The 26,343-nt window shown below is 49.0% G+C and overlaps 1 protein-coding gene across 1 annotated transcript; it reads right to left on the bottom strand.

Moving 5' to 3' along the window:
• Positions 1–15,901: 15,901 nt before the first annotated feature.
• LOC146866346 (52 kDa repressor of the inhibitor of the protein kinase-like) lies at positions 15,902–17,890 on the bottom strand. The gene has a single exon (XM_085640501.1). The coding sequence runs from the start codon at positions 17,888–17,890 to the stop codon at positions 15,902–15,904; it is 1,989 nt and encodes a 662-aa protein (XP_085496627.1).
• Positions 17,891–26,343: the final 8,453 nt, after the last annotated feature.

Below are 26,343 nucleotides of genomic sequence, written 5' to 3'. Positions count from 1 at the left end.
TAAATCCGTTCAGTAGTTTTGGAGAAATATCAAAATTTACAGATATCGATATTTGGGAATTCTGCCATCTGATTGGCTGAGGCGTTATGAGCACGAGCTTGCTGCTTATTGGCTGTGAGCGCTGCGAGCGGTTGCAACTAGGAAGTGTTGGCCGCCATTTTGTGATTTTGTTGAAACAAAAAAGGGGAAAAAAGTAGGAAAGGGGAGGGTAGGAGCACTGTAATGTCTGTGGGGTGTTTAGGGTGTGTTATACAGGGAGTGTGAAGCAAAGTATTTAGTCCTACCGGTGTGAAAGTGCTGTTTTGCCGAGAGTGAGAGGGTGCTGAGGTGAGGTGCTGGTACACTCGGGGATGAAAGCGTGCACCTAAACCGTGAGCTGAGTGCTGTAAACTGATGTGCTGAAGTATTTATCCCTACCGGTTGTTGGACCCGGCCTCGTGGCGTGGTCCTGACTTCCCTGGGGTTGGGCCCGTTCCCCGCCCTGGCCTCCACGGGCCACCCGTTCGAGCCGCACGAGGTCGCATACACCTCGGGGCTCCACCATTTTGTTGCCTGCCACGTGACCCTGCACACCAATCCACCTGACTCCGCTCAACCCGGCCTCTGCCCCAGCGAGGCCCAGACATTGAGGCACCAAGAACTGGCCAGGGAGTATCACGTGAACACCTCATCGCCCTGGCGGAGGGCGGTATCGATGGGACCCCCAACCGTCCCCACACACCGAGGTGCGATCGGCCTCCATCTTTCCTGGGCCCGGCGCCTCTCCTGCTGGGCGTCTGGCCGCTCCCAACCCGGCCTCTCCGCCCCTCCGGGCGCAAGGGTCCGGACTTCAAAGGGCTCCAGGCCTATATCTGGGGCGACCCCGCAACAGACCGGCAGTTGTATCCCGGAGTCGAGAGCCCTGCTGATTGAATCGCGGCCGACCCTACGGAGAAGAACTCTTGCTTGAAACCACCACGAGCCCTGCAGACTGCGTCGCGGCTCCTTCTTGCTGAAACCTTGAAGCCCCCCAGAACATCGGGGCCCTGCTGACGCTGTCGCGGCCCAACCTCGCTGAAACCTCCCTCGGAGCCCTGCTGACGACGTCGCGGCTCGAGCTGAGCAGAAACCATCTTGAGAGCCCCGCTGACCTGGTCGCGGCTCTCCACGAACTGAACGCCAGAGCCCTGCTGACGCCATCGCGGCTCGACCCCTCCGAGTTCCGGAGGCCCTCCAGCTTGAGGATAAGAACTGGGCCCCAGGTACCCTCGTACCAAGCTCCTGCCAAAGACTGTCCCGCTACCCTTTCCCTTCTAAAGAGACACTGAGACTTTTGTGGATCCCTTGATCCCTTTTCGTGTAAATATTGATCCCGTAACCTTTAAGTGCTGATAAAGAATTGCTCGTCTTGAGACAACCTCCTTGAGTCCTGTGTGGTGGTGTTACTGTGCTAGTACATAATAGGAGAAGGATCTCCCAGGAGGCTTCTCTGCAGCGCTCGGCTACTTCGTACAGTGTGGGGGGCCCCTCTGGGTGGTCTCTCCGACTCCCCGAGGTCCGCCTTCCAACATTTGGTGGCAGCGGTGGGATCCGAGCCGAACGCAGTACGTACCAGCCAGTAACCCACTAGCTACCCATCCAGACACACAGAAGTCATGAGCAACCAAGGAAACAACGTGACCACGGAGTTCCAGCCCGAACGGTTGGAGGAATACACGCACAAAGAATTGAAACAGTTCTGCAAGGACAAAGGCCTTGCAACCACCGGCCTAGGTACCATAGAGGAGATGCAGAAAGCCCTGAGGACCTGGCTGGAGGCCGAGGCAGGCCACTCCCAGGAAGAAGGTCCCCTGCCCCTGACGGTGGCCACATCAACCGCACCGACTCCGGCAACCGGAGGAGGAAAGAGCCTAGAAACCGGCCTCTCCGAAGAGGAGATACGAGAGCGGGAGAAGGTCCGGAACCACGAACTGGAGCTCGCACGACTGCGGCTGGACGGTGAACTCCAGCTGGCGGAAAAGAAACTGGCCCTAGAGCAGCTACGGCTACAAGAGGAGATAGAAGAGAAGAGACGGCACCGAGAGTTGGAGGAAAAAAGACTGACCCTTGAGCACGAGCGAAGTCTCAAAGAGCTCGAAATCAAGGCAAAGAACGGGGGACCGACACCCCCAGTAATAGAGACACCCTACCGCCTGCCGAGGCCAAGGTACATATCCCGAAAGATGTCGTCAGGGAGTACTATAAGAATGACGAAATCCAACAATGGTTCAAGGCATACGAGGTGGCCATGACCTCCCATCGGGTGCCCCGAAAGGACTGGGGCGCCGGCCTGTGGGGTCGGTTCCTGAGTGAAGGTCGAGACACACTGCTTCAGCTACCAGAGGAGGTGATGACCTCCTACGACCACATGAAGGAGGCCCTGCTCACCCGCTACGGGCTAACCGCGGAAATGTACCGCCAGCGGTTCAGAGACTGCAAGAAGATCCCGGGTACTACCTGGGTGGAATATGTGGACTTTTTCAGCCGGGCCCTAGAAGGATGGATCAAGGGTAGCAAAGTCACCACCTACGGGCAGCTCGTCGACCTCATTGTTTGGGAACATCTCTCCAACAATTGCTTTGTGGAGCTAAGGCAACACCTCCTCGACAGCAAGATGACCGACCCACGAAAACTCGCAGTCGAGGCCGATCGATGGGTCAACACCCGAGTCCCCCGGAACTCGATGGGGGAGTACCAGAGGAACCCCACCGGACCTCCCCACCAACGCGGTGGAGGGGGAGGACCGAACAGGAACCGGGACCCCCCCGCTGGGGCCCCCAGGAGCCCACCTTGAGGGCCGCTGCAGCAACCCCTCTCCCCGAGCATAGCCCGAAGAGGGGCGACCCCAGCCAGAACCGGACCACGGCCCCCAGTAACATGCTACGGCTGCCAACAAACCGGACACTATGCCAGCGATCCGGTCTGCCCCCTGAACCGAAGAAGCGGGGCCGGCGGGCCCCCGCCCCGACAGCTGGCGGCCGCCGCCCTGGGGGAAGGAGAAGAAGAAGAAGAGACCCTCGACCGAGGAACCACCGAATGGGAACCGGCGGCCATGTCCCTGGTCTGCCTGGGCAGCCGAGAAATGGTGCCCCGCACCCCCATCCCAAGCAACACCCAGAAGTACCGGCAGCAGGTCACCGTCAATGGACAACGGGCCGAAGCCCTTCGTGACACCGGCGCCAGTGTCACCGCTGTCCGCTGCCACCTGGTGACCCCCGAACAGATCCTACCCAATGTGCTGTGCCCCGTCCGGACGGCCGACAACAGCGAAAGCCTGTGCCAGATGGCCCTGGTCCCCTTCGAGTGGGGAGGGGTGACAGGCCTACTAAAAGTGACTGTCCGCGACGATGCACCAGTAGACTGCCTCCTGGGGAAACGACCTGGAGAGTTCCCCCTGGGCTCAAGTGGAGCGACGAGAGCACCTCCAAATGCTGGGACTATCCGAATGGACCTGCGCCATCACCCGGTCCATGACCGCCCAGGCCCCCCGCTCATCCCTGGCCCCCGGTGCCGCCCAGCCCGAGGGGCTCGCACCACCCCCCGCCTGCAGCGAGGGGGAGGCGGACACCGACACTGGACCTACTGAACCCTCCCCCGAAGAGATTGCTTCCCTCGGCGCCCTACCAGAACTTGCACAATGGCGCCACGAAGGGGGCCCCACCCGTGAGCAGTTCCAGCAAGAACAGCAGTCCTGTCCCTCTCTCGAAGGGGTCCGACAACAAGCGTCCGCACAAGCCAACGGGGACCAGACCGGCACCCACTGGGTCTACTGGGCCGAGGGCCTGTTGTACAGTGAACAGAAAGTGGCAGAACTCGGGGCCAGCCGCGTGTTGGTGGTCCCCCTCCGCTTCCGGGAGTTCCTTCTCCACCTGGCACATGACGTGCCCCTCGCCGGACACCTAGGGCAAGACAAAACTTACAGCCGTCTGGTGACCCACTTCTACTGGCCCCGGATGCGGAGAGACGTGGACAACCACTGCCGGTCCTGCCGGACCTGCCAAGCCAGCGGGAAGACGGGGGGTCGGGTCAAGGCCCCCCCTCCAGCCCTTTCCAGCCGTCAGCACCCCGTTCGAACGGGTCGGGATCGACATCGTGGGGCCCCTGGACCCCCGGACCGCCCTGGGCCACCGCTTCATCCTGGTCCTCGTGGACTACGCCACCAGGTACCCGGAGGCGGTCCCGCTAAGAACTGTAACGGCCCCCGTGGTAGGCCGGGCCTTGATGGGGATCTTCTCCCGAGTGGGATTCCCCCGCGAAGTGGTGAGCGACAGGGGCACAAACTTCATCTCCAAGTACATGCGGTCCCTGTGGCAGCAGTGCGGGGTCACGTACAAATTCACAACCCCCTATCACCCTCAGGGGAACGGGCTGGTCGAGCGCTTTAACAGAACCCTGAAGGGGATGATTCAGGGCTTGGAAGAGCCCCTCCGGCGGAGATGGGATGTCCTACTACCATGCCTCCTGTTCGCCTATCGGGAGGTCCCGCAGAAGTCCCTGGGGTTCAGCTATTGTACGGACATCCGGTCCGCAGACCGCTCAGCCTGGTCAAGGAGGGCTGGGAGACGAAGCTCCAAGGCGCCCCTCCTGACGTCTACCGATACCTCCTGACCCTACGAAACCAGACCCGCAAGTTCCGAGCCATGGCCGAAGCCAACCTCGAGGCCAGCCAGGAGGACATGAAGCGGTGGTACGATCGGAACACCTCTACCATCGAGTTCGAGCCAGGCCAGCGAGTCTGGGTCATGGCCCCTGTTGAGCCCTGCGCCCTCCAGGACAAGTGAACTGGGCCCTTCAAGGTGGTGGAAAAGAAGAGCCCCGTCACCTACCTAGTTGACCTAGAGTCCCCCCGGAACCCCCTCCGGGTTCTACATGCTAACAGGCTCAAACCCTACTTCGCCCGGACCGAACTGAGCCTGCTGCTGGCGACCGACGAGGGGGGCGAGGACGACTCCGAGCCCCTACCCGACCTCTTGCAGAACGACGTCCACGACGGATCCATCAAAGGTGTCCAGCTCGCCTCCTCCCTGACCCCGGAACAGCGCATCGACTGTCAACAACTGCTGCAGGACTACGCAGCCCTCTTCTCCCTCACCCCGGGGGTGACCCACTGGTGCGTCCACGACGTCGACACCGGGGACAGCCCCCCCGTGTGACACCGAGCCTACAGGGTACCCGACCGAGTACGAGCATGCATCCAGGCCGAAGTAGCGAAGATGGTGGCCCTCGGGGTCATCGAGCCCTCTGACAGCCCGTGGGCCAGCCCTGTCGTCCTGGTACCAAAGGCCGCAGCCCCCGGCCATCCCCTAGAGCTGCGATTTTGTGTAGACTACCGGGCCCTGAATGCTGTGACCAAGACGGACGCCCATCCTATACCCCGGGCCGACGAACTCATCGATCGCTTGGGGTCCGCCCACTACCTGAGCACGCTGGACCTCACTGCCGGGTACTGGCAGATTCAGCTTACCCCCGGCGCCCGAGACTGATCCGCCTTTTCTACCCCTGATGGGCATTACCACTTTCGGGTGATGCCCTTCGGCATGAAGAATGCCCCGGCCACTTTTCAGAGACTCGTAAACAAGGTCCTGGCCGGGCTCGAGGCCTTCAGCGCGGCCTATTTGGATGACATCGCCGTGTACAGCAACCACTGGGCTGAGCACCTAGTTCACCTCAAGGCCGTCCTGGCCGCCCTCCAAAGGGCTGGGCTCACGATTAAGGCCAGCAAATGCCAGGTCGGCCAAGGATCGGTGACCTACCTGGGCCATCAGGTGGGAAGCGGTCAGGTGGCCCCCCTCCAGCCAAAAGTCGATGCCATCCAGGCATGGGAACCTCCCACTACCCAGACCGCTGTGCGGGCCTTCCTTGGCCTCACCGGATACTACCGGCGGTTCATCCGGGACTATGGGAGCATTGTGGGTCCTCTCACAGAGCTCACCTCGAAGAAGCAGCCCAAGAAGGTGCACTGGACTCCCCGCTGCCAATCAGCTTTCGAGACTCTCAAGGCCGAGATGTGCACTGCCCCTGTGCTCCAGGCCCCTGACTACAGTAAAGAGTTTATCGTACAGACAGACGCCTCCGAATATGGGATCGGGGGCCGTCCTGTCTCAGGTTGATGAGAAGGGACTCGACCGCCCAGTGGCCTTCATCAGCCGACGGCTGCTGCCCCGGGAGCAACGATGGAGCACCATCGAGCGCGAGGCCTTCGCGGTAGTGTGGGCCCTTAAGAAGCTCCGGCCCTATCTCTTCGGTACCCACTTTCGGGTCCAGACCGACCACCGGCCTTTGCGGTGGTTAATGCAAATGAGAGGCGAGAATCCCAAGCTGCTGCGATGGTCCATTGCCCTGCAAGGGATGGACTTTTCGGTTGAGCACCGACCCGGCAATGACCACGCCAACGCTGACGGCCTGTCCCGCTTCTTCCGCCTTGACGAGGAGAATCCCCAAGAAGATGGGTGACTCTCCCTGCCTTCGGCTGGGGGTGACGCCTGTTGGACTCGGCCTCGTGGCGTGGTCCTGACTTCCCTGGGGTTGGGCCCGTTCCCCGCCCTGGCCTCCACGGGCCACCCGTTCGAGCCGCACGAGGTCGCATACACCTCGGGGCTCCACCATTTTGTTGCCTGCCACGTGACCCTGCACACCAGTCCACCTGACTCCGCTCAACCCGGCCTCGGCCCCAGCGAGGCCCAGACATTGAGGCACCAAGAACTGGCCAGGGGGTATCACATGAACACCTCATCGCCCTGGCGGAGGGCGGTATCGATGGGACCCCCAACCGTCCCCACACACCGAGGTGCGATCGGCCTCCATCTCTCCTGGGCCCGGCGCCTCTCCTGCTGGGCGTCTGGCCGCTCCCAACCCGGCCTCTCCGCCCCTCCGGGCACAAGGGTCCGGACTTCAAAGGGCTCCAGGCCTATATCTGGGGCGACCCCGCAAAAGACCGGCAGTTGTATCCCGGAGTCGAGAGCCCTGCTGATTGAATCGCGGCCGACCCTACGGAGAAGAACTCTTGCTTGAAACCACCACGAGCCCTGCAGACTGCGAAACCTTGAAGCCCCCCGGAACATCGGGGCCCTGCTGACGCTGTCGCGGCCCAACCTCGCTGAAACCTCCCTCGGAGCCCTGCTGACGACGTCGCGGCTCGAGCTGAGCAGAAACCATCTTGAGAGCCCCGCTGACCTGGTCGCGGCTCTCCACGAACTGAACGCCAGAGCCCTGCTGACGCCGTCGCGGCTCGACCCCTCCGAGTTCCGGAGGCCCTCCAGCTTGAGGATAAGAACTGGGCCCCAGGTACCCTCGTACCAAGCTCCTGCCAAAGACTGTCCCGCTACCCCTTCCCTTCTAAAGAGACACTGAGACTTTTGTGGATCCCTTGATCCCTTTTCGTGTAAATATTGATCCCGTAACCTTTAAGTGCTGATAAAGAATTGCTCGTCTTGAGACAACCTCCTTGAGTCCTGTGTGGTGGTGTTACTGTGCTAGTACATAATAGGAGAAGGATCTCCCAGGAGGCTTCTCTGCAGCGCTCGGCTACTTCGTACAGTGTGGGGGGCCCCTCTGGGTGGTCTCTCCGACTCCCCGAGGTCCGCCTTCCAACACCGGTGTAAAACTGCTGTTTTGCGCAGAGTGAGATGGTGTTGAGGTGAGGTGCCGGTACACTAGGGGATGAAAGCGTGCACCTAAACCATGAGCTGAGTGGTGTAAACTGATGTGGTCTCGGCGCTGTAGCATACTGGCCGCTGTAGGATAGCTGTGCAGGTGGTGTTGGTATGCGTTTAGAGTATAACGAGAGTGGGAAGCAAACTACTCACTGGTACTGGTCTGAAGACTCGGGGATGAAACCGTGAGCGTAAGCCATAAGCTGATTGCTGGAAAGTGATGTGTGTGGGCGTTGTGGATACTGGCCGCTTTAGCATATCTGTGTAAGTAGTGTTAGTATGCGTTTATACAATACAGGGAGTGGGAAGCGAACTACTCACTTCTACTTTCTGAAGACTCGAATGCAGTGTTTTAGGAAGCAGGAATAAAGAAATAATTGTGAAGAATATAATACAGAATGTTGCAATGCCACAGAAGAGCAATGGTGAAATCAGGTGTGTCTAAGAAAGTGGGTGTGTGTAATAGGAAGGAGGAATAAAGAAATAATCATAAAGAATATAATGCAGAATGTTGCAATGCCACAGAAGAGAAATGGTGAAATCAGGTGTGTCTAAGAAAGTGGCTGTGTTTAATAAAGCGATGGAGTCTGAAAGTTATATAAAGAGTGTCTTTATTTAAGTGCCATAAATGGATCAACTGGTCCAAGAGGTAAGGCGTTCAGTGAGGCAAATTCCAACCGCTTCTGCTGTATTCAAACGTTAGCTCCTGCAATGGGGAATTCCACATTAGATGTTACAGTTCCATGTAACATAAACAATACCTATTACACTTGAATGACTCGAAATTCTATTATGAAAATAAAGGTAGGATACGATTAGCACATGTATCCTTTAACCCCTTCAGTGCCCATGACGAGATAGTCTCGTCATGGAGCGCGGTTGCGCTGTGCCCATGACGAGACTATCTCGTCATGAACCCCGCCCGCTAATGCAACGCCCGGCACAGGGCGGGGAAAGGGCGGGGCACTGAAGAGGTTAAGAAAAGAAACAAAAAAAAATTGCAAAGTGTAATCATCAAACTTCTGCGGTACCCTGGCACTCCTTTGTTGTAACACAAAATTATCAACAGTAGAACAGTCAGCAATCTCTTGTACTGTAGATTCAATCTGGTGCGTGTCAGAATTGGTAATAGTTCTAGTCACATCGGAACTTTGAGGAGGAACACAAAATTGTGCTTCTGAGAAGCACATTAGGTACCCTTCTTGTCAAACCATACATTATTGTCTTCAGCTCTTTCAAAAACAAATTCTTGTGCAAAGAGCTAAGGCACCGAGCTGAGACAAACTCCAACCGATTCTGTTATATACAAATCTGAAGCTGCTGCATTAGTGAATTCCACATTACATGTAACAGTTCCATGTGACATAAACAATAGCTATTAGACATGAATGACTCAATTCGGTAATGAAAATAAAGGTAGGATACGATTAGCACACTGTACCAACCAGTTCCTAAACAATGTCGTGTTTTTTGATGTTGATCGCCAGCTCATGAGTAGAGGCTGAGGATGAGTAAATTTGTGTGAAAGGGCGTCGTGGATAGCAGGCAGGCAGAGAGACGTGTGCACAAAGAATAGAGATGGTTTCAAAATGGATGTCGAGTTTAGGCTAATTTAGGAAGTAAATTGCGTATTTGGATTGGCCATACATCACCCATCCCTGGTTAGACTTGAGACGTAAGGGGCAATAATGAAAACAGAGTTCAAATGCCTGAGAATACTTAGAAAGTTATATGAAAATAGTTCGATTGAAGTGTATTAAAAAAAATTGAAAGGAAAAAATCAAAAAGTTGGTAAAAATCAATCCAAGAAGAACGTGAATTTCTTACAAGTCTTGGAGATTGCAGCCCGGAAGTTCTTCAGCGGCTTGAGATGCGTAATGTTCCAAGAGGTCATTGTTGCCATCGTGTGAGAAAAGGGAAGCGATCCAATTCATATCTTCGAATGGACAGTAATGTTCCTCGAATGTTGGAGCGGCAATTTGAATTGGCAGGCAATCTGCGATGTTTTCAAAGGTCGTACATTGCAGTAGATCTTTCGCGGCTGCGCAGAAATCCCATTCCGCCACGATAACTTTTTGCGTTGCATCCGCCATTGCTCTACTGCCTGAACAATCGAGTTCATGGTTTTCAAGATACTCCATTACCTGCTGGATATCGGGAGCGATTGTTGGGATGTTGGCAAGGCATATATCCATTCGCCAGTCGAATGGGCAAGTTTTGCAATAGAAAGATGGTTGGACGCACATTGGATATGTGTAAATAAATGTCATGTTGTAGCTGGCTCCGATAATAGATAGAGGCAGGCAGCCGAAAAATAGTTCAATGTTTTCACGGTATTGATGTAGCTTCGCGTAGAGGCGTATTCGGTCAGAGATGCTTGTTACCATAGGGAGCGCAGTCATTTGTTACAAACAAAAATAGTAGTAGGATGGCCGCAAAGAGAGCGAGAATTTTGGGCACTGTTCCTGTTATTCCAGAGATGATCAAATGAATGAAGTATGGTATTATACCAACAACAGTTTGAAAGGCTGTGAGAAGGCCGTAGGAGACCGTATTAAAAAAGTGTGCCAGACCTTGAGTGTGAGATGTGTTGAAAATTGGGTAACAATTCACAAAGTGTAATGGGAGGTTCGAATTTAAAAGGGACTGTATTTTACTGGAAGTTCGTGCTATCGGCAGGCAATAAATTTCTTTTGCAGAAGTGAGGGACACTTCTGTTCTGCAGAAAAGCGCTTTAGTTTGGTTAGTTTAATGAAATCTTTTTGCAAAGTAGGGATTCAAGGCCAAGTTGAAGTTTGGGAGTTAGTTTGTGTGGGTGGGAATAGGCATTGCTACAGGAAGTTACTCGGTTTGAAACAGTAAGGACATACGGTATGCCAACTCACATTCCGTAGGAGTGCATGTTATTGAGAAGCAGACAACTGCCGTTAGAAAGCTGTGTGAATGTTGGTGTGATTGTGGGAGTTTCAAGAAAGCAGGCAAGATTGGGGGCTGTATGCTTAGAAGTGTCGTGCAGTTGGAAATTCTTGCATAGTAATGAATGACTGCCATTGTGGTCACAGTTTGCACCTGTGAGAAAATTTCTGTATGCTCTTTAAGACAGCAATATGTAAATGGGAGAAACCACTGCTCGTGAATAAACTCGCTACCCTAACCTAACATGTACACCTATCAGACACAGCGACACTACGTACTGTGGAAACCGTGGCAAGCCATGTACACAAAGCAAACATGGCATAGCACCTCTGTTACACAATGCAGAATGCGGGGAGAGATGGGGAAAGTATGTGCGAAGGTGGCAAGTGATTCTCGATTATAAAAGTATACAATAGAAAGTATTGAGGGGATATTGCGGATAGACTTGAGTATGCAGAGCACACACATGTACATGTGAACATACACTGATGGTCTATTGAGTGAAGTAGATAGTAGACAGAACCATAATAGTACAGTCAGTAGGGAAGATTTCGAAAACATAGCGCATACGTGCCCTTTCCCCCCCCAAATCTAGTGGGCTGGTTTGGCGTATGCAAGGCTAGCGTAGGGGTATGAATAAAAGGCACGTTTCTCTGGGTGTGGTTCTGTTCCGGAATGACGAATGTGTCTGCCAGGTCTGTGCAGCTTACACCGCCACGAGGTTGACCTCGTGAATGATGCTCTCAGCCTGCTGGTACTCAGAAACCGTCATGGCTGCTGCGACGCACATATGCCCCACAGTTCATCTTTCGCTACCGCATTATGTGAAAGAGGGCCCACCACGTGCCGGTGGAAGCTCCTGGGGCGAGGTCTGCGTGGTCGGAAGGTTCTTCAGATCAACGCTGGCTACCGCGACACAGGCACACAGTGTTCAGTTTGAGGCCCAGCAGCGTTGAGTGCTCTGTATACTTCTAACACAGTAGTCAAACAGGTAACAACAATGGAACTGCATCTTGATCCCACAATGGACGATGTTCGATATTACTGGCAAGTGGGGTTTTCACAGAACTCCTTCTGTTCACGTGCATCAGACTCTGTGCTTCTGTAGGTAATTGCTGCACATGATTATTGGGCTTGGCTGACTGCAGTGGCTGGAGTATACCGCGCTATAGCAGGTACGAACAGTGAAACGGGATCTTGATCCCACAATGGACGGTGTTAGAACTGCATCTGAGAGTGGAGATAAAGGTACTCCCATCGAGCAGGTGCTACCAACTCTAGGTCTCAACAGTGGAACGGTGTCTTGATCCCACAATGGACGATGTTAGAACCGGATCTGAGAGTGGAGATGAAGGTACTCCCTTCGACCAGGTGCAAGCAACTCTAGGTCCCAACAGTGGAACGGTGTCTTGATCCCAGAATGGACGATGTCCGATATTACCTGCTGCTGGGTTTTCAGAGAACTCCCTCCGTTGAGGTGCATCAGACTCTGTGCTTCCATAGCTAATTGCTGCACATGATTATTTGGCTTGGCTGACTGTAGTGGCTGGAGTACACCGCGGAACAGCAGGTCCAAACAGTGGAACGGTGTCTTGATCCCACAATGGACGATGTTAGAACTGCATCTGAGAGTGGAGATGAAGGTACTCCCTTTGACCAGATGCAACCAACTCTAGGTCCCAACAGTGGAACGATGTCTTGATCCCACAATGGACGATGTTAGAACTGCATCTGAGAGTGGAGATAAAGGTACTCCCTTTGACCAGGTGCTACCAACTCTAGATCCCAACAGTGGAACGGTGTCTTGATCCCACAATGGACGGTGTCCGATATTAACTGCTGCTTGCTTTTCACAGAACTGTTTCTGTTGAGGTACATCAGTGTCAGTGCTTCCGTAGTTAACTGCTGCACATGATTATTGGGCTTGTGACTGTAGTCGGAGGCCTACACCACGGTACAGAAGGTCCGAACAGTGAAACGGGGTCTTTATTATATGACTGAGGATGTCAGAAGTTAAATTCTGTGATGATTTCTGTGTACCCCCTCCGACCAGGTGCAACCAACTCCGTGCATCCAAACCCAACGGCACGTGGCTGTGAGGTGTTAATGACTACTGCCTCGGGCTTACACTGCGGTTAGCAGGGCTCACAATTCAGATCGAGTTGTGATTGTTTAAATACAGAATTCAGTAGGCAACTAACTACAACGTCTTGAAATATACAGAATATTCTTTTAGTATATTTGCTTGAAGAATGTTTTTTAGATGAGTTATATGTTTAGTACAATGGTGAAATTCATCTTGCAAGTTCAAAGGAATACTGAATAGTCTACACTGTGGACAGTAGAAATCGCAATTCGGATTGTTTTGATTTAGTTATTGCAGAGTTTTCTGTAATTCATGTTGTTGTATTTTGGGAAGAGGAAGTGAGAAAAAGTATTAATGGATGTCTGTGTGACTAATTCCTTCAATTTACACTGCAGACAGCAGTGTTCACAATTGAGATCGAGTCGCTATTGCAGATGATGCAGTGTTGATGGCAACAGACATTGCTGCTAGTACGGCCCGCTCGCAGCACGCTTCATCGCTGGCTGTGCACATGCTGATGCTTTTAATGTGGCTATCTGAGTGCACTAGAACTGCTGGAGCCTGTATGATACAATATTTTTGTGTATTATTTAGGATCTATTGCCTGTGTCTGAATATAGCACAAGTTGTGGTTCTTTTACGATAGGATTTTTTCTGTATTGTTTTACATCTACTGTCCCTACCTTACTGCAGCACAATCTATTAACTCTTTTATTATTGAATCTGTGTGTGTGATGCAGTGATTACTGTTGCAGTTGATGCTAGCAGCAACCATTCTCTGAGGGCTGGTTTATACTCACCCCACATGCATCTAGCACAGACGTCACTGGATATGTGACCCTGGTAATAAAAAGGAGTCGAGCGCACGTGCCCGTACCCAGTTCCACTATCTATCTGTGTCGGTGTGTTCATTATCTATGGATGATAGTGCCCCTGGGCCGTACCACATTACATTGTGCTGTGGATAGCGTATGCAAGCATGTTACCTCTGGCAGTGGGGAAAACTTCCATTATGTAAGTTTTAGGTGTGTGCCTATCATAGGTGGAAGGCTACTTTACAGACCATGAATACTGATGAAGATGATGGTTGCATGTTGTGTGTAGTGTAAGATATGTGTATATAGCAAAATGTTTTCAAAAAAGCTCTCTAAGAAGAAGAGGTGTGGCTCATCAAATGCTATAGAGATAATGACTAAAATAGGTGGTGTTTTCAAACTGGTAGAATGGCAAATGTTATGAACCAATCAAATGCTTTGTTTTTAAGGTCACATGGCAATCGCGCACTCAGCGCACAAGGAGACTGCACCCGACACAATTTTGAGTAAATATATTTACTATAATATAAGTTTATTACAGTTAGAAATATACAAATGTTTAAAATATTTTAGATTATCGCTTGCTCTCATATACACTTTAAAGTTATGTAGATATAGTTTTGAGACATACAAAAAAATGAGGGAATAGCGTACCCAGCGTGGCACCATACGTCTATGATGCAACACAGGGCCTGGCAGCGTGCAGTCATCGCATACACAACAGGTAGCGGGCGCGACCCCATACATACCTGACATAACACACGGCTTGGTATTGCGTAACCGTCGCATACCAAAGTAGCAGCTGGCGCGACCTCGTATGTATATGTTCTTACGTGGGACGTGGTGCAACGAACTCGTCAGATACAAAATGCGCATCATTTCAATATGGCGGATAGGATTCGCGTGCTGATGGAGCTTGGTAGACTACCGGTATGAGACTCTACTTTTCTCAGAAAAAAGATTCGTCAAGCGGGGGCTGAGAAAAAGGGGGGGTCCCAAAATGCTTTTTCCCCATGCATTTTTCCATAGGACCTTTTGTCCAAGCTACAGCCCGAACGGCTGAACAGAATTACTTGAAATTTGGCAGAGAGGTAGTCCTCAGGCCAGGGATGTGCCTTTTGCAGGTGTAAATCTGTTCAGTATTTCCTGAGAAAATAGCATTTAAATCAATATATATATCTATAGGCGCGCTCCGTGCGCGTACGGTAAAATGTACCGTATGCGCACGCTGCCGTGCGCGAGCGCGATTCTGATTGGTTGTTAGATCTTAGTAAACATTCGAATCGGTCGAAACCAGGAAGTGTCGGCCACCATTTTGTCTCTCGCAGTCTGAGGGGGTGAAAAACAAAGGTGGAGAACGTGAAAAGGGGGCAGGGTGAACAGTTCCTGACCCCCTAGCTTGGCTTTTTTCAGGGGGTCCCAGAAGGACCCCCAAGGGCCAAAATTTCTTTTAATTTTTTTTCGGAAAATCGCAGAGTGCGCGTAGCGTGCGCGTAAGGTAGAAACGGAAAAATTCCGCGAACTGCGTTACGTGGCCGTGCGGTGCGGTACGCACACGGTGAAAAACCTTAAAAAAATACATAAATAAATACATAACTTAGCATTTAAAAAACCGTACAAATTCACTGAAAAAACCATAGGTTTCACACACGTTATAGTTAGGAATTAGCATTTAAAAAACCTTGCAAATTCACTTAAAAAACCATAGGTTTCACACATGTTATAGTTAGCTGGACATTTCTCTCGTGAAAAACCATTGAAATTCCCCCGTTATAGTTAGTGCAGGCAACTATAACTCACGCGACCGCAATCCTCTGCTGATGACGTCAGATATTACATCACTGATGACATATGTGTCTTTCTGAAAAAAAAATATTTGTAATACATGTATAGCTAAAGATTAATGGAAGAAGACATGGGTAAATAGGTGTCTAAATACAGTGATGTAATATCTGACGTCATCAGCAGAGGATTGCGGTCGCGTGAGTTATAGTTGCCTGCACTAACTATAACGGGGCAATTTCAATGGTTTTTCACGAGTGAAATGTCCAGCTAACTATAACATGTGTGAAACCTATGGTTTTTTAATTGAATATATATATATGTATCAGGGGCGCAACTAGGTCTTAAGTTCGGGGGGGGCTAACATGGCACATGAAGGGGCGTGGCTAATGTTAATCAATAGGGGCGGGGCTAAAATGGCAGATAATCAGGATCGGTTAATGCTCATGTCAAGCTGAGAAAACAATGTGGTGAATTCTGCATTTGAAACTGGACAACAATTAGAGCACGCATTTTTGTTAATTTGATGCACTTATATGCTATTGTCTTATGAAAAAGGAATGTACTGAATTAAAAGGCCAATTTAATATATTTTACTACAAAGCACTTTAGGAACACAATATAACCAATTTTCACAATGCCATTTCAAGGCGACGACCCTTTTTCGCCAGTTCATCAACAATTGCTTCTATAGGAGGACAATGTGCTCGTGAAATGTTTATCATTGCAAGTCCAGAGAGTCGTTCTTGCCCCATTGTTGACCGAAGATAGGTTTTCAGTCTGCGAAGACTACTGAAGCACCTTTCTGGGGATGCGGTTGTCACTGGCAAAGTGGCAAATAATTTTAGCAGGCAGTATATGTTGGGATAGAAGTCAATGTGAGCATGAGTTAAGGTATCCATTATATTCCCTGGCCTTTCTTCAATAGGTACCTTCAGCCATGTCATTACCCATATATCATATTCATTTTTGAGATCCTCGCGTGTACCAGGTAAATCGTCCTCATATATGTCAAGAGCATCCTTCAAATTTTCAAAAGACTCTTGGGTGACAAATCTTGGTACCAGATACTGCATTGTACAGGCCTTTTTCACATGCTGGCTGAATCTTTCTGACAATTCATACAATAAATTGTCTATAAATGGTAAAAATATTGAAATCCTATAGTAAGCTTCAGGATCACTAGTCTTGTAATTGGCCCGTTGTGTCTGCCTGCCAGTAAGGCGTGGCATTGTCAGAGGTTCCCCTGCTGTGGTTTGGGCTTTAACAAAAATCTCATTAAATGCTTCTTCAGCTTTGTCTCTGCTTTCTTGAATCACCTGCTTGACTTTTTCAATTTGTCCTATGCACTCCAACATATCTGTGTTAGGATTTTGGAGTGCAGCTGAAACAGGAAGCAGTAGCCCAGAAAATCGTGCCAGGATGTGTAATGCAACAATGAAGTTATGTGACTGAACAGCTGCGAGAAATTGCTCAGCCTTGGAAGAGGCATTGTGATCTTGCCAGTCCGTGATCTCAAGCAAAGAGTCAACCACAGCTGGGTACATATCAACAAAACGAACAACCGATGCATTCCTTTCAACCCACCGTGTCTCACATAAACCACTTAACAGTTTCTTTTTGGTATCTGGCAAAGTAGCAAATTTCGCCTTTAGGACAGCCATCCTTTTTGCAGAGCCTCTTACAAAATTAGACACTTCTTTAAGTGTTGAAAGACAATTACGGATTTGACGTATATCACATGAATGTCCAATCACAAGGTTCAGTGAATGACTTCCACAATGTACATAAAATGCCTTTGGCACACGCTCTGAAACTAGCGCCTGTGCACCTTTAACAGAGCTTTTCATTGCAGCACAACCATCGTATGCTTGCCCACGTATACGATCTACATTCAGGCCATATGTTTCTAAAGAAGTGAGAATTTTCTTTCCAATTTCAACCCCTGTTCCATCCTGAAGCTCTTCGAAGCCAAGGAATTCTTCATACACAGATGTACCTTCTATAAAACGAATTACTAGAACAAGTTGCTCGATTGTGGCACTGTCAGTTGTTCCATCTGCTAAAATGGCAAAAAATCTTGCATTGTTGGCGCGCTCCACCACTCTATTTCTCATTAGAATGTTGCAAGCAGAGATGATATCATTCTGAATCTTCCAACTTGTGTAAGTTGCATTAGAGGGACACGTTGCCAGATGCCATGCCAGAACTTCATCACCAGCTTGAAGTCGTAGGCGCAGAGCAGCACGGAAATTGCCATCATTCTCTTCGGGTTCCTTTGAAGTAATAGGTTGTCCACTGTCTCTGTGTCCTCGAAGAGCTATACCTTGTTTGGCACAATGGAGTACTGATTCCACTATTGGCACCAGTCGTTTTCTGTTTTCCAAAATAGTTTTCTTCCAGTTGCTCTCGATCATAGTTGTAACAGCAACAGACTTCCCTTCAAAAACAGAAGAGAAGTTAGCTGCCGCTGTCATACTCTCTTTATGATACAAGGAAGAAGCATGGAAACGAAAATCACTTTGTGCATGTTTCCATTTTGTTATGGGCCGAAGCACTAATTTCCCCACAGCTTGATGAGAACCTCTTCCAACTTCTTTACGGGCAAAGAGTACACACATCTTGCATAAGGCCCCCTCAAGTTTAGCACTGTAGGCAAGCCATGGGCGATAGGTTTTCAACCATTCATGTTGAAAGCGACGGGCTTGAACTCCCTGCTGAACGACAGGAAACTTGTATGATGTCTCTGGCGTCCAGGAAGAGTGCAAAAGTTGGTAAATCATCTGGGATTGATGATGAAACTGTGCTGAGTCTTGAGACATCTATATATACTCCTATATCTAAGATGTATGAACTCTTTCACTTTTCCAAACATTGACTACTAGTCGCTGGCATACCAGTAGTTGTATATGCAGGAGACTCAGAATGAAGTAATGCTAAATGTTCTTCTGGAGTATAGCCGGAAGCTGGCAGGGCAGGTTCTTCACCTGAATCAGAACATGCTGTCAAAGGGTCTTGAGTGGCTGGCCGACGAGTGAAAAAGTCCTCTATCTTTCGCCGCTTAACATTTTGTGGTCCAAAGCCTCCAGTGTTTGGCATCCTGCTGTATGTGGATATCGAGGTCTAGTGAAATATAACAAAGGCCCTCAGGTCAATTACTTCATCATTACAAAACTACGGGGGTAAAGAATACTGTAATTTTGTACAATAAACCAACATTAAAAAGCCAAGAAATACAAGTTAAACATCCAGTACCTCTCTAAATTACCCTAAACTCTTTAAAGAAGCAAGCTAGAAGTAGCCTGATTTTCTGTACAATTATGATACCACACACTTACCACATGTCTAAACTCCAATGAAATGGCTGGAATTTCTTATAATATGAAAATGTGCAATGCAAATCAGCCCCAAACAATTGTGCAAAACCATCTGGGTATATAATTAGAAGATTACAGTTTCTAATGTTTGATGCAAAGACTTCTGCCCTCTATGCATTCAATGTACGCTTACCTACAAAAAGAACAGGCCTAAAAAATATTTAGGCGCAGATTTACTAAACTTTCATGCACCACAACTTGGCAAGGGAACATGCTACGCTGTGTTGCATCAAAGATAGAGAGCAGAAATGTGCCATATTTACAAAAATATGCCACATTTCTGCTGTCTCCCTCAACTGGTGCTGCATAGTGCCAATGCAGACATCAAGGTGCAACAGGGCCTGCGTTATGAGCAAGATTCTTATTGAGAAGGAAGGGATACCTGAATGCAGCTCACATGGAAAAAGGAAGCAACAAGGATAAATAAGGATAATTCTCCTCGTAACGCCTGGGCGGCGCACCATTTGGAAGCATTCCCAGGTTTACTGGCCGAAGTAATTGTGGGGTTGTGTCAAAATCAGTAGACGGATGTGTGGGAATGCCCTAGCTACACCCATGGAACGACTTCCCAATGCAAGGTAACTCAAGGCAGCTCAATGCTTTGCCTCTCATTACTCTGGAGTTACTAAACCACACAAAGTGGCTTTGTGTGGGTTAGGTAAATCCCAATTAAATGGGTAAAATGAAATCAGAATGGACGGATACAAGGGTGAAAGGATAGCAAAGTAAATGTAAATGTGAGAGGATGGATGCGTTGGTGAAAGGATTGTAGAGTAAATAGAAATCTGAGATGATGGCTAAAAGGGTGGGTGTAAGGTTGGCAGAGTAAATTGAAATCCGAAAGGATGGATGGTTGGATTGATGGATGAAAGGATAGCAGATAGGATAACACACACCTACCCGATTTACCAGCAGGTTACAGAGTTCATTGAAAATGTGGATATTATGCTCTCATAATTGCGATATTAGGGAGTGGTGTACATCAGCAAGCAACGTAAATACCCTCTAAATGGCTCAGTACCACAATATGACTACATGTTTCAAGTCAGGATAGAGGCACACACATGAAGCCCTTAAATGCCTGAGCTCTGTGCTCTCATGTAAAAGTCCAGCCCTAGTAACATCTGAGTAACCAAGATGGTGTTTTCAAAATACCCCGCAATCTACACCCCGTCTGCTTGACATGCATTTTTGATACACTGCATTACCTGCAGGAAAATCTCACATTCGAAGAGCCAATCAACATACTTTGGACGTGCTTAAAAAAAGTGTGTGTATTGGGCCTCATCAATAATCTGAAACGTATTGAAACCGAAGAACACCTGCTAGCTGAAACTTCTTGACACCCGAAATTAAAGTTACTGAGAGGTATCTGCATCTATTAAGGGCTGAAAAATTCATAGCAAACTGGGCAAGCAATTTGAATCTATTTATTTTATTTTACAGAGTTTTATATAGTGCGAACTTGACCCGAATTGGATATCAGAGCACTTTACATAGCACCAGTTGCATTACATGAGGACACATTCATTTTTGTTAGGCACAGGGAGATTAAATAATTTGCCCAGAATCACAGGATGTTCAGAGTCATCGCCGAGACTCGAGTTCCCCATATTCGAGGTCGACCGCCCTAGATGTTCGGCCGTCTCCTCTCCCCTTTATGTATATCAGACTCATACACAGAAGTTTCTTGAGGTTTAGATACTGGTATTTTAACAGATTTGGCCATCAGCTTACTTGGGAAATAAAGGTTTTCAGTTGCTGCCTAAATCACACAGGATGATTCAGCGTGATACCTAGTGGTACCGAATTCCACATTTTTGCAGCAGCCATTGAAAAGGACCGGTTGCTAAAAGTGGAACTTCTGGATATCATCAAAAGGAATATATATATAGGTTTATATTTCCCTGTAAATGGGTTATTTTTTTTGTAAAGTATATATATATATATATATATATATATATATATATATATATATATATATACACTCACACCCACATTTCCTTAAAACCCAACAACCCCTCAACCCATACCAACCCTAAAATTGCTCCCCTGGTACCCCAAAGCCCATACCCACCCTGAACCCTACAATTAACCCAAAACCCATACCCGCCCTGAACCCTAAAATTGTCCCTGGCACCCCAAAACCCATCCCGATCCCTAAAATACCCCCCCTGTAACTCCAAACCACATACCCGCACTGATCCCTAAAATTACACCCTTGCCCCCCAAAATCCATTACCACCCTGAAACCACAAATTACACCCCTGGCACCCTAAAATCCATACCCACCCTGAACCCCAAAATGACCCCCCTGGCACCCCAAAACCCATACCCGCCCTGAACCCTAAAATTACCCCTGGCACCCCAAAACACATACCCGCACTGATCCCTAAAATTACACCCTTGCCCCCCAAAATCCATTACCACCCTGAACCCCAAAATTACCCCCCTGGCACCCCAAAACCCATACCCACCCAGAACCTTAAAATTACCCCTGGCACCCCAAAACCCATACCCATGCTGAACCATAAATTCCCCCCTGGCACCCCATAACAACTACCCACCCTGAACCCTAAAATTGCCCCCTGACACCCCAAAACCCACACCTGCCCTGAACCCTAAAATTACCCCTACACACCAAAACCCATACCCATGCTGAACCCTAAAATTACCCCCTGGCACCCAAAAACCCACACCCACCCAGAACCCTAAAAATGTCCCCCTTGCACCATAAATCCTATACCTGCCCTGAACTCTAAAATTATCCCCCTGACACCCCAAAACCCATACCCATGCTGAACCTTAATATTACCCCTGGCACCCCAAAACCCATACCGACCCTGAACCCTAAAATTACCCCTGGTACCCTAAAACCCATACCCACCCTGAACCCTAAAATTACCCCTGGCCCCCCAAAACCCATACCCGTCATGAACCCTAAAATTACCCCCTGGCACACCAAAACCAATTACCACCCTGAACCCTAAAATGACCCCTGGCACCCCAAAACCCATATCCACCCTGAACCCTAAAATTACCCCTGGCACGCCAAAACCCATACCCACCCTGATCCCTAATATTACCCCCCTTGAATCCCAAAACCCTTACCCACTCAGAACCCTAAATTTAATCCCCTGGCACCCCAATCCGTAACCCACCCTGAACCCTAAAATTACTCCCTGGCACCCTAAAACCCACACCCACCCTGAACCCTAAAGTTATCCACTAGCACCGCAAATAATGAACACTACAACCTTACACTACATTTGCATATACGGTGGGGACTGTCCTCTTTGACGTTTCCATGTATGTAAGTCAAGAACAACATTCACTTATGCAGGCAGTACGTAATGCTGTGCTGAATAATGCATTAAAGTCACTGGAACTTACATAAAAAACTGCTGCCTGCTCTTCTGATGCTATTCTGTGGAGTCGGGCTGATCAGCAGCACTGCGCCCTGGCATCCAGCCCCTCCCAAAGGTCTTAGTGTAGGTAGATGTGGGTCAAATGTCTCCTGGTTTCTCCTTGCCTGGGCCTCCTCTGCTTCTTCCTTGGTGCCCTTGAATGCAAAAAGAGAAAAAGATCCATGGCCCTGTTCACCATTTATCTGGTGAGCAGCGCTGTGGATGTGAATTCCATACAAGTGCACAGACAGCAGGGCCAAAGGGATGGCAGTGCAGGTGACGCTTTTCCTTTGTAAATTAATTCCTGCTGGAGTCATAGCCCAGGGCTTGCTGTCTGTGCACTTGTATGGAATACACATCCATACAAGTGCACAGACAGCACACCCTGGGCCATGACGCCAGCAGAAATTCCTTTACAAAGGAAAAGCGTCACCTGCACTGGCCATCCCTTTCCCCCTGCTGTGCACATCTTCCCACCCCATCAAGTGCTTAGGTGAAATCCCTGCCTTCAGGCAAGGATTTCACCTCGGTGAAGCCAGTCAAAAGGAAAACAAGAGGTGGGGGCATGGGGCTTCACTGAAACTGTTCAGAGGCTGGCTGGGGGCTGCTGGGCCTCTCAGAAAGGATCCGATGCGCAGCCTTGGTTCTTCATTTCAGCGTTTGTAATCTTAGCCCGGGCTGAAGAAGGCGACGGGGGGGGCTGAAGCCCGGTGAGCCCAATGGGTGTTGCGCGCCTGATATGTATATATATATATATATATATATATATATATATATATATATATATATATATAGATATATATATAGATAGATATAGATATATTATCTACTGGCGGTCGCCAGTAGATAGTTATAGTTAGGACCGTGTTTCCATAGGAGATCTCAAAATTCTATTTTGAATAACTTTGGCGCCGGTAGACGAATCTTCGCGACATTTTCAAAACTAATGGGGCGCTCCGCTCAGCTCATACCCTGAAAGTCTCAGGGGGATTCGTCAAGCGGGGGCTGAGAAAAAAGGGTGGTCCCAAAACACGTTTTCCCCATGCATTTTCCCATTGGACCTTTAGTCGAAGGTACAGCCCGAACGGCTGAACAGAATTACTTGAAATTTGGCAGAGAGGTAGTCCTCAGGTCAGGGATGTGCCTTTTGCATATATGGAGTCAATCTGTTCAGCAGTTCCTGAAAAAATTGCAGTTCAAAGCACATACATATCTATAGCCGCGCACCGTGGCGCACCGTGAGCGTAATTCTGATTGGTTGTTACATGTCAGTCAACGTTCGAATCGGTCGAAATCAGGAAGTGTCGGCCGCCATTTTGTTTGTTTTCAGTGCGAGAGTGGAAAAGGAAGGTGGCGAACGTGAAAAGGGGGCAAGGTAGAGAGTTCCTGACCCCCTAGCCTTTGTCAGGGAGTCCCTGAAGGACCCCGAAGGCAGAAAAAAACATTTACATTTTTTTTAAAAAAAATCGCGGGGGTGCGCGCACCGTGCGCACACGGTGAAAAACCATTAAAAAAAAAAAATTAATACGTAGTTTATTGTAAAATAAATATATAAAAAAAATAATAATACATACATAACTTAGCATTTTTAAAAAAACGTACAAATTCACTGAAAAAACCATAGGTTTCACACACGTTATAGTTAGGAATTAGCATTTAAAAAACCTTGCAAATTCACTTAAAAAACCATAGGTTTCACACATGTTATAGTTAGGTGGATATTTCACTCGTAAAAAACCAATGAAATTCCCCCGTTATAGTTAGTTCAGATAACTATAACTCGCGCGACCGCCACTCTATCACAAGGATGATGTCATCAGTGATGTCAAGAGTGATGCCACTGACCATGTCATGAGTGATGTAACATGTGACGTCATGAGCAGAGGATTGCGGGCGCGCGAGTTATAGTTATCTGAACTAACTATAACGGGGGAATTTCATTGGTTTTTTATGAGTGAAATATCCACCTAACTATAACATGTGTGAAACCTATGGTTTTTTAAGTGAATTTGCAAGGTTTTTTAAATGCTAATTCCTAACTATAACGTGTGTGAAACCTATGTTTTTTTCAGTGAATATATATATATATATATATAAACTACTGGCTGTTGCCAGTAGGTAGTTATAGTTAGGACCATGTTTCCATAGGAAAAGCATTATTTGTTATCTTGCCAATATCTTTGGCGCCGTTTGACGAATCTTCACAAACTTTTCCGGGAAAGGTGTGCCGGTGATTCTTGTTGTGCATGGAAAGTTGTGGAGCAATCCATCATGCACGGTCTGAGAAAAAGGGGTGTCTGAAAGAGTGCTTTAGACCCCTTTTTGTTGTTTGGTGTAGATCCATTCAGTATTTTTGGAAATCTAAAAAAGACCAAATTTGTATATATAGGATGCAATACTCTGAGGATCTGACAGTGCCCGTGCTGAAATCTGATTGGCTGCCAACACTTCATCCAGGAAATGTTGGTAGCCATCTTCGGACTTTGCTTCAGCCGAGTCACACAAAAAATGATTTAAAAAAAGAAAAAGGGGAAGAGTAGACGTACTCTGACCCCCTACCTGTGGTCCAGGCGTCTCCCTGTGACGCCCAAAGGGCCAAAAAGCACTTGAATTTTTTTTATTTTTCTGTGGGAACGTGACCGAGCCACAAAAAGTTTTTAAAACAACAAATGTGGTCTCTTGTGCTCCTCTACATTATAGTCCCTGGGTAGGCCAGGTCCCATAGGTAAGCAGGCTTTTGTTTTTAAAAATAAGGAGGGGGGTGCATGGGCCCCGCCTCCTTGGGCTTAATTATGCCCCAGAGACCACCACCTTCCTGGGACTTAATTTTAATAACTCAAGGGGGTGCTCTGACCCCTCCCAAGCCTTGGGCACCACCACCTCCTGGGGCCATAAATAAATTGCCTAGAAGGGGGCACACGGACCCCCCCCAAGGCCTGGGAACCACCACCTCCTCAGGTATATAAATAAATTGACTGGGGGGGCGCGTGGACCACCCCGAGCCCCAGGGACCACCACCTCCCCGGGACTTAGTTAAATTTGGAGTGGGGGCTCAGGCGGACCCTCAGGGTCACAACCTCCCTGGACTTTCTTTTTCTTAAATCCAAGGGGGATGTGTGGCCCCCCTATCAGGCCATTCTCGGCTCCGGGGACCACCACCTCCACAGGGCAGCTTGTCCAAACAGAAGGAGGGGGGCCCCTCTCCTAGAGCCATAAATGGCCCTGGGGATTGCCACCTCACAGGGCCAGCTCCTGCTACCGGTGTGCCCACCCCCAGGACATAGCTGTTTGCTTTTGCTTGGTGAGAATTTTGACAGCTCCCTCCAATCAAAAGCAAACATTCCAGTTCCAGCAGGCAGGAGCTGTAAAAGTGCTCCCGCCCGCTAGAAGTAGAGGTTTCATCTCTTTTCCTGCCAGCAGACATGCGGGCAGGGAAAGAGATGAAACAATTGCACCTGCACGGAGGGAGCTGCCTTTTCAGCAGCTCCCTCCGTGCAGCTGCAATGCCAGCTCCCGCAGGAGCAGGGAGCTGGATGGGACCGATTGGTCCTTGAAGAGCAGAAAGAGGCAAAATAAAGGTCAGAAATGAGCAGGAAGATATAGAATAAAAGTCAAGGTGAGAAACAAGCAGAAAAAGGCAGAATAAAGGTGAGAAACTAGCAGAAAGAAGCAAAATAAAGGTGAGAAAGAGGCAAAATAATGATCATCAATGAGCAGAAAGAGGCAAAATAAAGGTCAGCAACCAGTGGCGGCTGGCATGTATTTAGAATGGTGTTTGGGAAAGATACGGGTGATATTAAAATAATTTTAAAAAATGCCACTTACCTTTCTGCCTTGCCTCACCACGTCCTCCTTCCTCGGTTGTCGTCTCTCCTCGAAGCTCCGGACACAGAAAACTGCACTAACCAATCCTGGTGCTGCAGTCATGCTGTTAAACAGCATGAGAGAAGCCTCAGCATTTGAGGGAGCGGCTATTCCCAGTGCTCTTAAAAGCACTGGAGATCTGTGCTATCTCTAACTCATCTGTCTAAGACAGCTAGGTTAGAGAAGTTTAAAATACACGTCTTTAAACATAAGGGCACAGCTCCCTGCTTCCACTCAGCAGCAATTGCCCCACCCTGTGCTAACACTCAGTTCAGGACGGGTTGCTGAAAAATAAAATGGTAATAAATAAACTTTATTACCATTTTATTTTTCAGCTGCTCTGGGGCATTTTTTTCACGGGGCAACGCTCTTCTGCTCTCACAGAGGAGCCGCTCCTGTCAGCAACGAGCAGAAAGATGCCATATA

Source organism: Triturus cristatus, chromosome 2_1, assembly GCF_964204655.1.
Source record: "Triturus cristatus chromosome 2_1, aTriCri1.1, whole genome shotgun sequence".
NCBI lineage: Eukaryota > Metazoa > Chordata > Amphibia > Caudata > Salamandridae > Triturus > Triturus cristatus.
Note: the sequence above shows the minus strand (reverse complement) of the source record. Positions and strands in the feature narration are given on the sequence as shown.

Bases quoted from the DNA above. Each gene is read 5' to 3' on its own strand.
- LOC146866346 (XM_085640501.1), bottom strand. From the start codon at position 17,890: ATGTGTGTACTCTTTGCCCGTAAAGAAGTTGGAAGAGGTTCTCATCAA.